At 25.1% G+C, this 15517-nt stretch overlaps 2 protein-coding genes across 2 annotated transcripts; both read left to right on the forward strand.

The window, feature by feature from the left end:
- The first annotated feature begins 749 nt into the window (after window positions 1-749).
- Window positions 750-5925, forward strand: LOC107171084 (uncharacterized). The gene is made up of 3 exons (XM_015521312.2): window positions 750-998; window positions 4935-5063; window positions 5824-5925. The coding sequence occupies exons 1-3, from the start codon at window positions 867-869 to the stop codon at window positions 5863-5865; spliced, it is 303 nt and encodes a 100-aa protein (XP_015376798.1). The 5' UTR covers window positions 750-866; the 3' UTR covers window positions 5866-5925.
- A 1485-nt stretch (window positions 5926-7410) lies between these two features.
- LOC149061557 (uncharacterized) lies at window positions 7411-9857 on the forward strand. Its single transcript, XM_089217976.1, has 4 exons — window positions 7411-7791; window positions 7865-8005; window positions 8842-8931; window positions 9231-9857. Exons 1-4 carry the CDS (start codon window positions 7741-7743, stop codon window positions 9357-9359), a joined length of 411 nt encoding a protein of 136 aa, XP_089074102.1. The 5' UTR covers window positions 7411-7740; the 3' UTR covers window positions 9360-9857.
- Window positions 9858-15517: the final 5660 nt, after the last annotated feature.

Below are 15517 nucleotides of genomic sequence, written 5' to 3' on the forward strand. Positions count from 1 at the left end.
AAATCTGTTTTATAATGATGCTAATGAAACTTTCATTAGCATGTGAATCTGAATAACTAATTTTTATATTGCATTTTTTTTTCAGTTTTTAGTGTTTATTACTTTATAGATAATTTTTTGACATTTTTTGGTCATTTCCCACATTTTTCTTCATTTTTCTTCATTTTTACTGATTTTACACTAGTTCAGTTCGTGTCGCACTTTATGCCGATAATTTAAAACTTGAAAATAACCACGGACTAAGATTAGTCATTTTATTAGACTAGTCATAGTTAAATTTTTAAAAACATTTTTGTCATTTTTATGTCATAATTTGAGTAATTCGAAGCTTTGATAATTTTATATATTAATATAGTAATTTTATAGTAAAATATTTAAAAAAAAAAAATGTATTATTATTAATTTAAACTAATATTTGTAAAGGTATAGGGCATTTTTTCCATTTTTAAATCATATTTGCATTTTTTTTAAGGTAATTTTAATTGTTTTTAGGTTAACAACTTCTGAGCCCCACTAATAAGTAATAATGTATAGTACTAGAATAAATCACTAAAATTCAAAAGCGTTAACTGTTATTCTTGCTATTACAACATCTTTAATTTTAAGCGCACTAAAAAATTAGTTTCGTTTAGTAACCTGTTTATTATCTTGAATTGTGGTCAAACTGTATTACTTTATCATTTTTGTATATAATATGGGTTAATGTGCGACCTGTTTATCTGATTTCGTGATTCATGTTTTTTTTTTTTTTTTTTGAGTAAACATCATATTTTGTGTTCATTTGTAACTGTATTATTATTGACATTTTGTATTAATTATTGATTCATTCGTTTTGTTTCGACCACTAAAATTCAAATTCACCAAATATGGCAATTTTTGTAAGGTATCTAGAAATTTGCCGCATCTGTCTTTCTGAAGACGATCTTATTGATATTTTACAAGTTGGAAATATGTCTGCAGTGAGGATAAAGGATATTAACAAATATTTCAACATTCAAGTAAGTAAAAATATTCACCTGTATCACAAACATTTTGTTGGATTATACAATGTTGATTCCTTCACTTGACTTTGTTATAAGAAAAATAGATCCCTGGAACTTTAAGATATCTGAATAAACTTTTTTAATAGTGATACTAAAAATTTTCCATAATAAAAACAAAATAATTTATATATTTCTACCTAATACGTTTTAATGTGTAAAGTTTATTTCAACAAACATATTTGTAAGTTAGGAACTATTGTTATTAGTCAACACTGAAAATTCATACAAATTCATACAATAGTGTCAATGTTTTGTTGGGCCAATTGACTTATATTCATGAATTAAGATAATATGGATTGGAAATGATTTTCATATTAAGGGCCCAGTTTACTTATGTACATACCATAGAAGGGAAAACTATAGGAGGCTAAGGTGCCTTCTAGGTAACTTGTATTATCCAGGCGACTAATTCCTGTAGTCCTGTACAGTGTAAATATATTACATTTTTATCTTTGGTCTTTATTATAATTGTAATTAAATTTATGCAAATCCCTATAGAAAAACTATATTTTCAATAATTCTCCAACAAGTTCAGGGTGGACCATCAATTTCTTGTTCCATATTAGACTGGACTACCCTCACATATTATCTTGGTTCATACTTAACTATCTTGTCTTTTCCATAAAAATAATTGTTTTAAAATAACACAGTTATAATGTGTGGTATCAGAGCATATTTTAAGTAATTTTCACTGGGTGGCACTTCAATAAAATAGTCTACCAGAGGAACATAGAAAGAAAATCAACTCTCCTATCTCAACAATTTTGATATAGGTTTATTAACTGTACTCTACTGAAAAATACATCTACAAGTAGTATATAGGTTTATTTATTGAGAATTTGAGATATTATTATTATATCAAAATAACCGATTTTTCAATAATAAAACTTTGATAAAATAAGTAGAACAGAGTATATACATTTCTATCAGTATCTGTATTTAAAAAAATATGTGTTAAAATTTAAAATTATATGTTTGAATCTATGGAAAAAAATTGTTGTATAAATTCTTGATTCTGGTATAGCTCTGGGTCAGGTAGTTTCCTTCTTCTCTCTTTAGATTCCAGAAACTTAGCATTTTAATGACAGCTATATTATAATAGTATACACTAGGTATACAATCAACAAACAGGATAAGATCATTATTATTTATTAATACTAAAATTCGTCCAATATGGGCTTTTATAGCAAATTACGGACCGATTGAAAAATATTTCTCGAAGGGCCGAGACTATCCAATCCGGCCCTGGACGAGTATAAGTATTTGATATTTCAATCACAGAACAATGCTATGAAGTATGAATACTTCTAAACAATTGTATAAAAGTAGTATAAAATTTACCTATATGATAGGACAAAAATTCAAAATATGTAGAAAATTAGAAATGTTGTAATATAGCACCTTATTCCCACCCAACCTTCAATTTACGGTGACGATCGATGACTTCCGAAGAAATTGATAGCATCGATAAAATTACATGTACTATTTTCGTACTACATCAGTACAACTATATCTATTCGTATAATTTATATTATCAATAGGTATATAATATAAACAATTCCGACAAAATAGTTGTGAGCATGTGACATGTTCTACATTCAATAAAATATTATTATTGTTTATTATATAGTATGAGATAAACTATACAAGAGTCGAAAGCTTAAAATAGTTTTATGTTCTTTATACATATATTATATACATAATAATTGACATTGGTACCTATCGGTCGTTATGAGAATGTATTAGTCAGTGGCAGTGTGGCACGATCACCCACCAGTGGGTAGCATTAAAATATCACTGGGGGGCACTATTGCCCCGTACTTTGTATGTTAAAATATGCTATGTGTGGTATACAGAATAATATACATGAGTTAACTGGTAAAATCTTATAGGTACTCAAGATATCAGAGATAAGCACTAAAAATGTATGTTTTATATTCATCCAATTATTAAAAGTTCAATACAATTCTAATTAAATGTTAAATAATTTTAATGAATAAAACATTTATTATACAAAATTCGAATTTGATCATTGTAAATTAAATGCTATATCTACTCTACTTTTTTGAGTAATGTAATACCAAAATATTTGATTTTCTTCTTTAAAACTCATATTTTAATACATATTACCTTCATTTATTATTTTAAATTAATTGTAACTTATAATTTGTATACAGTCTTTTTGTTATTAGACCATTTATAAAAATTAGACATTATTAAATATTATAATATATTATTTTATTCTGTTTAAGTTTAAAATTTAAATATATAATCACACAAAAGGTCATAAGGTGAAGAAGAAATTAGTAGGCATAACATATTCTTTGAATTATGCTTTTTAAGGGTGTAAATCACAGTCAATTTGCTACAATTAGTCAATTATATAAACTTATATACTTATATACTTGTATATAGATATTTAGGTATATCAAAAATATATTAATTATTTTCTTTTTTTGAGTGGAGTGATGATTGCATGTATTGATTTTACAATTATGTATGTTTTTTTATGTCTGTCTTTACCTTTTTGGGCAGTAAACATTTTTTGCTTTGGCATATTTTCTGGTTCATACAATTATTTTGATAATTTTTGTAGTAACTCAAAAATATAAATGTAGATACTTAAGATTTTGACAAAATTGGGATATGGCTATTTTCCTAACAAAATTAAATTTTCAAAATATTTTGATACAGCCATTTGTAAGCATGAGAAATTTCTCAAGTTTTTTTTTAGTTTTTAGTTTCAATTATAATCAATAAATTACTCACTTCAAAAATTTTAAAATTTAATACAATGTTTCATCATAGGTTTTTTATAATATATAATATTTATGAATATTAAAAGTACATAATATGAGGCACGATTTTTTTAATTTGATTTAAGTTTGAAGTACAAATGTTAAATAGTCAGGTAATTAAAATTTGAAAATTATCTTCTAGTTAAATATTTATAAAATAACTATGTAAGGTAGCAAAAAGTGCAATTTTCGTTGCTTTTCCCTCTATTATATATGAAATAAGATAAATATTTTTAGTTTTTAATTTTTGAGATCTAGGTATATAATCTAATTATTTTATTTTAAAATAATACAAGCTAAGGTTTCCTATCAATGTATAGCAAAAGATAATATTGTGAAATATTGGATCATAATAGTACACCTGGGGCATTGAAAAAGTTAAAGAAGGTTAAGTGAAACAACAAGCATCGTTGTGTTATACTTTGGGTTTTACAGTATGTTTAAGTGCAAACAATTGAATTACCAATTTGATAAATAATAATTCATAATAATCAGTGGCAAATTGGCCCAATGAGATATCGGGAAAGTTCCCGGTAGGGTGATCGTAGTTTTAAATCTCTGGGCTGATGTTCTTGGATTGTAAAATTATTTGATATTTATCTGCATGTCCAAATCGTTTGTTGCCAAATACACATATCACGATTTTGGAAGTCATTTTGCCATTCCGGCTGTATTAAGTGTTGTCAATATAATATAGTAGGTACATGATATTATGAGTTCATTAATCCGTCAACATATTTATAAAATATTTTTTAATGTTTTATGTTCTGAGTGGAGTGATGAATGTATTAATTTTATAATAATTATTTATTGACTGTCATCACTTTAAGAAGATTTGATTTTCTATTTCATCATCTTTTCTGATAGAAAAAATCTATTGTTGATAATTTCGGTGGTCATAAAAACAATTCATATACTCTTATTTATGTTAAACGTTTATTATATTAAATTATAAATAAGACAATAACCCTCCTTCATAAATCGAAAATTACCTATTATTAATTATTATAATTTATAATATATTGAGTAATTTCCTTTGCCAAAATGTTTAACTAATCTACCACTGATAGAAATATTAATTTTATATTTTTAGATAATACCATCTGATGAGAATAAATCAAGAAAACTCTGTGTTAATTGTATTCGAAAAGTTTATGACTGGCGCAGGGATGTACGCTCAGCAGCAAAACTCCAATTTGTTATAGACACTTTTGATAAAATGGTATGTAGACATTTTTCTTATTCTATGCTTGTTTTAAGTTAATTCAATATAAAAAACATTACTAAGAAATGATTATATATCTTACAATGCAAGTGTAATTATCTTTAAAATTAAATATGCCCTTTTAAATGTATTCAAGTTTTCAACAAGCTATATGGTTTAGCTAAGATAACAGTTCAATAAAATAAGGCATTAATAATTGCTGGATAAGTTCAAATTAAATCAACTTTTTAATATTTTTTTTTTTATTAAATAAATAAATTTGTATGCATATAATATACTAATACTAATAACAAAACAATATAAATATAAAAATTAAATTCAAAACCATTTTAAATGTATATTTTATTGTTTTTTTTTGGATTTTAAGTGTATTTTTTAAGGTTTAAGTGCATTAAATTCACAGCCCTAGTTATGACACTAAAAAGATGCAAAAATCTTTAGGTATATTTTATTAAATTCATTATTAAGTACATCATTGATAACAATTTAAATCCACTTCAAATTTTAATATAAATTGTGTGGGTTTGGGCATTAGTCCCATTAATATAAGAAAAATTAGAGGAGCTATGTACTCCTGCATACCACCACCCCCATTCTTATTTGATCACTGATTATTTACACTTTGGTTAGGAAAAACTGATGATTTTTCTAAAATAAAAACATTTCTAAGTTTTAATTTACATTTAATGTTTTTCACTAAGTATTTTATTCAGTATTAATAATAGATATAATATGTGTTTTTTTTTTTGTTATATAGGCACGAGGAGAAAGCATGGCATCCAAAAAAAGAAATACTTAATTCAAATTTTATATATTATATCAGACAATATATTACATTATATTGAAGCTTATTTTATTATATTGAAAGCTTTTTTTTTAAACAAACCATTTTTTAAACACGTGTATTTGTATGTATTACATAATATACGTTAAGTATTTGAAGTTTAATTTTGCATATTTAGAGGTTTTTTTTACAATTTAGTATATTTAGCAAGATTTTAACAACATTTAATGAATATGCAATGAATCTTATTTTTGCACTGTATAAAAGAATTTTTGCAATGTAAAATTATTATTATGGTGACCAGTCACCAGTTTAATCTGATAGTATTCAAATTTGGGGGTTCACCAAGCCTTCCAATATACCTATATAACGTTATATATTAACATTTTATTTCAATTTAAGTACCTAAGTTAAGTTATACTCACTACCCTGTATTATTTAATGTCTTGATTAATACTTTTAACAACAATATCCTCTTGTATTCCTCCATTTGGTATTAATCTGTCATTGAAACACATTTGGATAGAAATTATTTTTATTCATAATTAATAAAAAAGGGAGGTATGTCACATACCTAACATTAAAATTGGAGGCACGAACTTTTAAATTTTACACTGAAGTGATGTGTTTTTTTATTTTAATTTTTTTTGTGTATGTGTGACCTGTGTATATGATATATTGTCGAAATAATGCTTCGATTTTCAACATCAGTAGTTTTAACAGTTGGAAAAAGAATCTTGTTGGTGCATTGGAGAGCTTAAATTCCAAGTAGTTTTCAAAAGCAATTTTGAAAACCAAAAAAAAAAAATAAAGCAATTTTTAGACAAATTAAATTTTGAAAAAATTGATTTTAGATATTGGTGTAACTCTTAAACAAATAACCTCAGATACATGTAATTTTCACATTTTAAGTGTTTATATTAGAATTTTCTATGCTTTATAAAATTTTCAAAATATTTAGAATATTTTTAAGTTATTTATAGACATTTAAAATTTTCAATAAAATTTTATTCGTTGGGTAAAAAGCATATCAAATTAATACAAGGCTCCTAATATATCGATAAAATGGAAACAAAAAAATATTAAAAATTCATAATCACAATCTTCTATAATAAGCACATTGAATGTAGGAATTTTGACAAAATACGTAAAAATCACGAAAATTTACAATTTATTTTGAGTTTAAAATTCATAAAAAGTTTATTTTTTCATAACTTAATTTTGAAAATTCGATACAAGTTTCTTCAAGAGTTTGTCTACTTTTATCAAATAAAAATACCTCCAGAAAGTCAAATTAAATTTTTTTTAAATTTATTAAGATTAAAATGACTCAGCATATTACATGCTAGAGGTGACCAGGGCAAGTTGACGAATGTAAGGTTTGAATTACTCTTAAATGGCTAATTTTTATGATACTAGTCCAAATTCTTCACCAATTTAAAATTTAACTTGTGGAACAATTATAAAAAAATATCAGTGCAATATTTGTCTTTAAGCTAATTTTTTTTTTTTAATTAAAAAAAAACTAAAATTCATCATCTCACCCATGTGCTGGGGTAAGATGACATAGGGGAGACCACTTGTACCTTGGACTAATAGATATTTTATAAAATACAGGAAGAAAACTAGTAACATTATTAAAAACATCGACAAAGAAATTAATTTAATTGATTACAAATTCAATTTTAATTCGCTTTGGTTGCACATTGTGTCCATATTTTATCACCGTTTTGTCAATCAATTCCCTATAATATATTACAGCTCAGAAGTCGGTTCCAACTTTTTAAAATTCCTTGTTATAGTGCGGTTAATTGCAGTAACAGGTCGGAAAATAGATTTAAATTATTTAGATTTCCTAAGGACAACCGTGGAGCAAAATGGGTGCAAAATATGCGACGCGGAGATAAATGGTCACCAACTGGTTCATCACGTCCTTGCGAGGTACATTGTACTTTGTTTTTTTTTTTTTAATGTAATATGAAAAACCATGTTATTTTCTTAAATTATTTTATAGAAACATTTCGAGAACTCTCAATTTGAAAGCCATCATTTGGACAGTTGGAGAAAACTAAAACCAAATGCTATACCAATCATATTCGATGTAAATAATCCACTACCAATGTTTGATCTACCTCCACGAAAATCATTGTATAAGGTTAGATACCTATTAATTTATTCTTTAAATAAAGACATTGTGCATTAATATTAGCTTTAAAAAATCACATCAATAATATACTTAAAAAATTGTTCTATATATTATGTAAATCAAACCTATTTAAAATATCAAGCTAAAAAAATTAACTTACATTTCACTTTCAGGATCTTGAAACCATTTTAATATCAATACTCAAATTAATTTTCTATAAACCTATTTTATTTCTTAAGGTTTAATTATATAAATAATTAAAAATATGAATCTTGAAATTATTATGTACAAGAAAACATTAATTGTGCACCTAATATGAAAATATGCATTGATATACCATGTTACATATAACTTTAATACCAGCTTTTAGGCTAACACCAATGTCATACTATATTTGTAACTAACAGTATTTGGACAACAAAGCTCATTCAATTTTGTTTGAGGTAAATACCTATAACTTTAATACTCACAATTCCAATAGTTTTAAAATATTCAATACATATAGGTATACAACTTGTGTACTTGTGTTTTATTGCAATAATAATTTTATAACGGTCATACTAACCTATTATTATGTTATACCTATATATATTTAAATATTATCTTAATTTTTATGTTGTACAAAAATTAGTTATTTTATATCTGTATTTATTTAAATAATTAGATTCTTTCTCTTCAAGCACTGGATAAATTTAAAACTTTACAGATAGGTAGGCTCAATCTTTTGAAGGACAATTTACCTTTAGATAATAAGCAGCAAAAGATAGAATTTTTTTTTTGTCATCCAATATTATTGAAATTAATATAATACATTTTAATTTGACAGTTGGTTTTTTTCATTTCAGAATTCTATTAAAGATGTCAACATTCAATCACAAATAGTGGAATCGCCCAATCTTCCATTTTCTCAAGATGTACATGTTCCACAGATTGAGGTAATTAAATATATATTTTTAAAGTAATAAATTACAATTATTATAAAAAATAACAATAATTGTATACACAATTTATAGGTATTATATTTAAATTAGTGGTTAAAATATTGGTTATCATATAAATTTTACTAATTAAAATATTGATTTAAGAAATTGGATACATAATATAGTATTATGTTGTTTTAATTTCATAATGATTAAATTTTTATTTTAAATATAATGTATTCAAATATTGCTTACTTATTTTGTTTTGTTCTTTATTTGAAAACTTTACTAATTTTATAATTTTTATTTAACAGAAGCAAGAAGACGCAACATCCTTGCGACAGGAAAATCAAGATTTGAAGTACTTACAAAAATTGTGGCAACAAATTGATGAAATAATATTTTTTAAAAGAATACCTACCATTTATTTTGGCTGTCAGTAATTTGGTAGTTTCAAACTTTCAATTGTCTAAATATAGGTAACAATATAGTTGATATGTACAATTCAGTAAATCAGTAATTCAGCTGTTCAGTAAATTAGACTGACCCTATACAATCGAGTGTCAATTACTCAAATTTCAAGGGGAATAAAAATTAATTTGACTTAAGTATTTATCGAGTTATATACCTCAAAAACAACTTTAAAAACACTAAAGGACAAGAAAAAATCAGTCACTGAGAATCAAATAGATAGGTATTTTACATACAGTTTTATAAGCTGTTTGTACACACAGTTAAAGCAAAATATCTTGCATCAAACAATTATAGTTCAATATTCACTGTTACTACAAGGGTCAAGGAATCAACCACTATAAAAAATTAAATTATAGTGAATACTCATTAAGTATGGACATTTTAAAATTTAAAAGTTGAAACACATAAATTCCGAATGCTACAGCCTGATAGTGATAACTGAAAAAGATAAAATGAACTGGAACCAAAATGGCGAATGAAAATACTCCCCTTTAAAGTACCTAATTTTATTTTGTTTTCATTTTGTTTATTATAAAAAAATAAAGACTTAAGAGTTAACATGAGACTGAAGTTTATTTATTTTATCTAGATACCTTTCTAATTGTTGTGTATAATAATTATAGGTAGTTTATCTATAAATAATAATAAATATATTTAGTAACTATAATAATTGATATAAGTAATAACTATAAAATTACCATATGCTTATGTGTATTATCTAAATGAATAGTAAAAATGAACACTTAATATTCAAAATTGAAAGTACCAGAATTTTTTTTGTGAAAATAGTGCCAAGGTACAACACTCTCCCCTACTTATATAAATAAACTAAACAAATTTTAATATTATAAATAATAATATTTAAACAACTTTTATTAATAAAACAACTTCCTAAATAAGAATAATATTAAAATTTAACAAACTCTGTTAATAATAGGTACCTATGTCTTATATACATAATACAAATTTAAAATATATACCTATTAATATAAATATTTTACAAAACTTATATGGCTAAATATATTTTAGCAGTCTTGACTTGTATAAAATTATTAATAAATAATAATATTATGTTTGTAATTTATATTAACTTATTTATGATTAGTTATGGCAAAATATTATATCGTGTACCTAAATATTACACATGAGGTAAATTGACGATCGGCATCTTACTCGCCTCAATTTACCGCGACTGGTAATATTTTACAAAACACAATATTTTTTATATCAAATATGATGAACATCTACATGAAAATAAACCTCACAAAACGATCTTTTAAGATAACATAAATAAACTACAAATTTTACTTACCGTTCTTCAAAAATGTAATGCCGAGCGGCAGAAATTTAAAAATAAAAAACTTTGAAGAATGATAACACACATTTGTAAATAAAAGTGATTGATCTTATCAAAACTATATTAAATCGAATAAAATAGACGTACCTAACTTCATACTATTTAATTATCTTATAATTTCGATAACTCTTAATATATTCAATTTTTTTATCTAATCATGTTTTATCAATTCGTCATCTTAAGCCGCGTACACACTTGTAACATTTACATTAGCGCAATAGCGCGTTACGCGTAACATCCTTTGATGCGACTCAATTTACCGACAACTGGTGGAACGGTGTTACGGCGTTACAGCGTAACAGAAAATGTTACAGCGGCTTTAGTTCTCACCCGGTCCGTCAACTTACCCTGGTCTCCTACATTACAACTTACAAGTTGGTTTACAAATTAAAAAAACGAGTAAATCGTGGATGTCACTCTTCGTCTGTACAGTACGTTACAAGTGGGTTACTGTAATATATGGAATTAAATTTAAATCCAATGATATTATATCATTATATACAAAAAACGATTCTGAGCCGAGACAGTTGATCTGTCTAGGATATACCCATTATAGATTATAAAAAATTTTCAAATCTTAGATTAAAAAAGAAAATTTTTATGAATTTCTAGCTTAAAATAATTTGCGAATTTTCGTGATTTTTAGGTATGCTGTCAAAATTAAAATTTGAATGTTTGTAAAAAAAAATTGTAACCACGTAATTCTTTTATTTTTCAACTGCTATTGTAAAAATATGTTAGGAGCCTTATTGTATTAAAATTTCAAAAGATTTTAGATTTAAAAAGAAAAACTTTTATGAATTTCTATCTAAGACAATTTGAACATTGCCGTAATTTTTACTTATTTAGTCAAAATTGGAACTTTAAATAATTATGAAAAAAAATCATGCCAATGTATTTTAATTTTTCAACTGCTATCGTAATAATGTATTAGAAGCCTTGTATTAAGTTTTCAAGCTTTTCTACCAACAAAAAATTTTTTATCGATATTTATAGAAAAAAAAACTAAAAAAAGTTGAAAAATTTAAATGTCAACAAACAGTTCAAAACAATTCAAAATATTTTGAAAATTTTATCAAATATAGAAAATGCCTATGTAAACATTCAGTGAAAATTTCAAGTATCTGCGGTCATTTGTTTTAGAGTTACACCAAAATAAAAAAAATCGCTAACTGAGAAATCTAATGAAAATTCAATGTTGTAAACATTTAAATTTCAAGCGCTCATAAAAATTTAATTTAAATTTCTGATGGACATTTTTTTTGTGATAAAGATTTACAAACTTGCAAGGAGTCTTGTATTAAATTTTCAAATCTTAGTTTAAAAAAAAAAATTTTTAATGAATTTCTAGCTTAAAATAATTTGCGAATATTTGTGAATTTTACGTATATTGTCAAAATTCAATCTTTGAATGTTTATAAAAAAAAACTTATGACTTTGAATTGATTTTATTTTTCAACTGCTATTATAACAATATATTATATGTTGGTATCTATGGTAATTTTTTTTAAAGTTACATCAAAAACCAAAATTGTTTTCGTCGAAAACTGACCGCACGTAAAATTTCCAGTTTTTCCCTTAATTTTTAGTTTGTTTATTCCGACTATTTAGAGAAATATTAAGAATTTTTTACTCTTGACCCCCCCCCCCTCCCAAAGTTCCAACTAGATTTTCTTTCGGATGAAACAAGGTACTGAAGTCAATAATGGTGTATACAGAAGCTAAGAATTGAAAATATAAAACAAGGTTATACGACTCTATTACGTAAATTGTTAATTCTGCGACAAAAAAAAAATCTTTAAACTATACGGATACAGTTTTTTTTTTAAAGTTATTATAAGTTCAAATTTGGATGAAATTACATATCAAATAACCAAGAATAACAAAAATATCTATAACAATTTTAATGAAATTGTTGTTATTTAAAAATATTATTCGTGGGTACTTGAAATTTCTCGAGTACACTTTATATAGTCTAATTTTAATAGTCAATATCGTTAGTATTTTAGTAACTTATATTAATACTTTGTAATAGTTTGTATCCCCTATAAATGACTGAGTGAATCGGGTACATAATGAATCTGATTTGATTAATTTGGAATTTATTTTATAGGTACCTACATTTTTTTTTTTTTTAAATAATAACAATACAATAACATATCTTAGACTGATAAGCTGTCTCCGTTCAGAATCGTTTTTCATATACTATCAATACGGTTTGTCAGTTGAACATATTTTAACTAAATAATTTGTAAATTTTGTCAAAATTTGAGCTTTAAACAGTATGAAAAAAAATGCGTCAATGAATTTTTAATATTTTCAAACTGTTGTTATATCAAGTTATGGGGGCTTTGTATTAAATTGTCAAGTTTTTAGACCCAACAAATAAAATGTTATTAACATTTATAGAATACAAAATCAAAAATTTCAGTAGTCTATAAATAACTTAAGAAGATTTTAAATATTTTGAAGATATTAACATGTATAGAAAATGAACGTTTTCCTTAATTTTTGTTTGTTTATCTTACCGATTGTAAAACTATTGAATTTTTGATTTTTGGCCCCCCAAAGTATCAACTAGATTCACATTCCTACCACGAAAGATACGGTTAAAGAAAATCGAAGCATATTTACTGCCCTAAAATGTGATGACTGTGAAAAAAAGCACACACATCATTGTACAATCAATACATTCACTGCTGCACTAAAAAATTAAAACTTCTATTTATGATTTATTAACGTTTGAAAAAATAACTAATTATAAAAAAAAGATAACCACAGCAAATAGTATAATATATTATGAAATAGAATTGACTAGTTTACTCTATGAATAGTATTAGATATTAAATTTGACAACCTATAAGTAGTGGGTTTTTATTTTTTTATTTCATTGGTCATGGCCGTTTTTTTTTTTTTGCTGCATTAGTGTGTACTCAGCCGAAGCCTAATAGTAAAGCTAACAACATAACATTAGTTGTGCAATGTCCTAAACGGCTAAACATAATATTGACATGTTACGCCGCCGTAATGGCCGGAGAGAAAACAAAATACAATGTGACATGTGTAGACAAAAATAACTTATTACTTAGATATCAATTTGGATTCATAAAAAATAGACATAATGATAAGAATATAAATGAATAAAAATCATTAACAATCACCGATTAAACCGGAAAGTTGGACGTTCGGCGATATTTATACTTAATTCTTTACCCGCTTGGTGCCTAGTCGATACTCGCGCTATGTCACTATGTTAGTAGGTATATTCGTTTATCGTGTATAATATCATTGATGTTTCGTTATTTTTACGCTGTATTGCTGCAACGTCTTACTAGATAGATCGTCGCATACTTGAAACCTGAATCATTGATTGAATTCGGAAATGATATTGACTTTTTTGGCATAGGTATTTGTATATTGCATTGCCACAATTGTTGAGCTTAAAAAAACTTAAAATTATGGCGATGACGAATGATTTATCTATTTGAAATATTTTAAATGATAGTTTAAATTGTGCGTTGTATTATCACTTAAAGAGCAGCTTTAATGTTCAATCCAACGCTATTATTTGTGAGCAGCTTTGAAATTTTTGGAAGTTTTAATGTAAGTACCTATGTTATTTTTAATTTAACAATATAATTATCATTTGTATAGGTAATTAAGTACTTACCAGCCAATTTAGATTTATAAATGTACCTTTGTATCATCTATTATTTATATCAGTGGACAGGGGTGATTACACGAGACTTGCGACCCACATGCGGCTCTTCAGTTAGTCTTGTACAGCTCTTGACACCAAGCTTAGAGTAAAATTAAGTAAAATATAATTTCTTGATGTGTACTTGAACAATTATGTTCTGTGTAGGGTAGAAAATAAATGTCCTTTCATTAGTTACAAAATTAAAAATATGTTTTCATTTAATTAACTATTTTATACACATCTCTTAACAATGCGGCTCGCTTCAATTTAGCTTCATAAATTTGTGGCTCTCATAGTTTTAAGATTAGTGGGAAACCCTTATATATACTATCATCTATGTATCTTATTATTATTTTTTTTTTTAATTGTACTTATTTAAATTTTTAAGAGTCATGAAACAGTTAAGTTGCATATTTAATGCTAAAATAATTAACTAAATTATGTACCCCCAAATAATTAATTGTATTTTATTTGATAAGACAAAAAAATTTTTAATTGATAATTTTTTATGTGATATTGTTTATTTTCTAAAAAGAAATAGTCTTGGTGATTGCTGACTATCGATAGAAATAATCCAAGTTCTTTTATAAAAATTAAAACTTGAATAATTTTGTAATAAATTATAAATTATATAATTGAACTGTAGTCAAAGATGAAACGGTATACAAAAAAATATACCATAGGTACTTCAATATATATTTTATATTGGCACATCTGAATATTGCATTAGATTATATGTGTTACATATTAACTATCAAGAGTTGATATTCTCTTCTATTGTGTTTCTCAATATTATGTAGTGTTTTGTTGATAATTATTTACAAAAAACTGAGAATATTAATACTGATTCTATCTTAAAAATTTATAATATTTGAAAAAAAAGTTATTTTATACAATTATTTTTAATTTTAATGAAATTACTAGTTGACCCCATGGACTTTGTTGCCCATTAAAAATGGTTTATATGTATCAAATAAATTAGATGATAAAACTTTTATTTGATAAAATTATTTTACTGTCGTTTAATTTTTTTTTTTTTTTTTTTTTTGCTGGACATGTGGTGCTACTGT

This window comes from Diuraphis noxia, unplaced genomic scaffold (genome assembly GCF_037042655.1).
Source record: "Diuraphis noxia isolate RWA-SAM2 unplaced genomic scaffold, SU_Dnox_SAM2 contig0001, whole genome shotgun sequence".
In the NCBI taxonomy this organism is placed as follows: Eukaryota; Metazoa; Arthropoda; class Insecta; order Hemiptera; family Aphididae; genus Diuraphis; species Diuraphis noxia.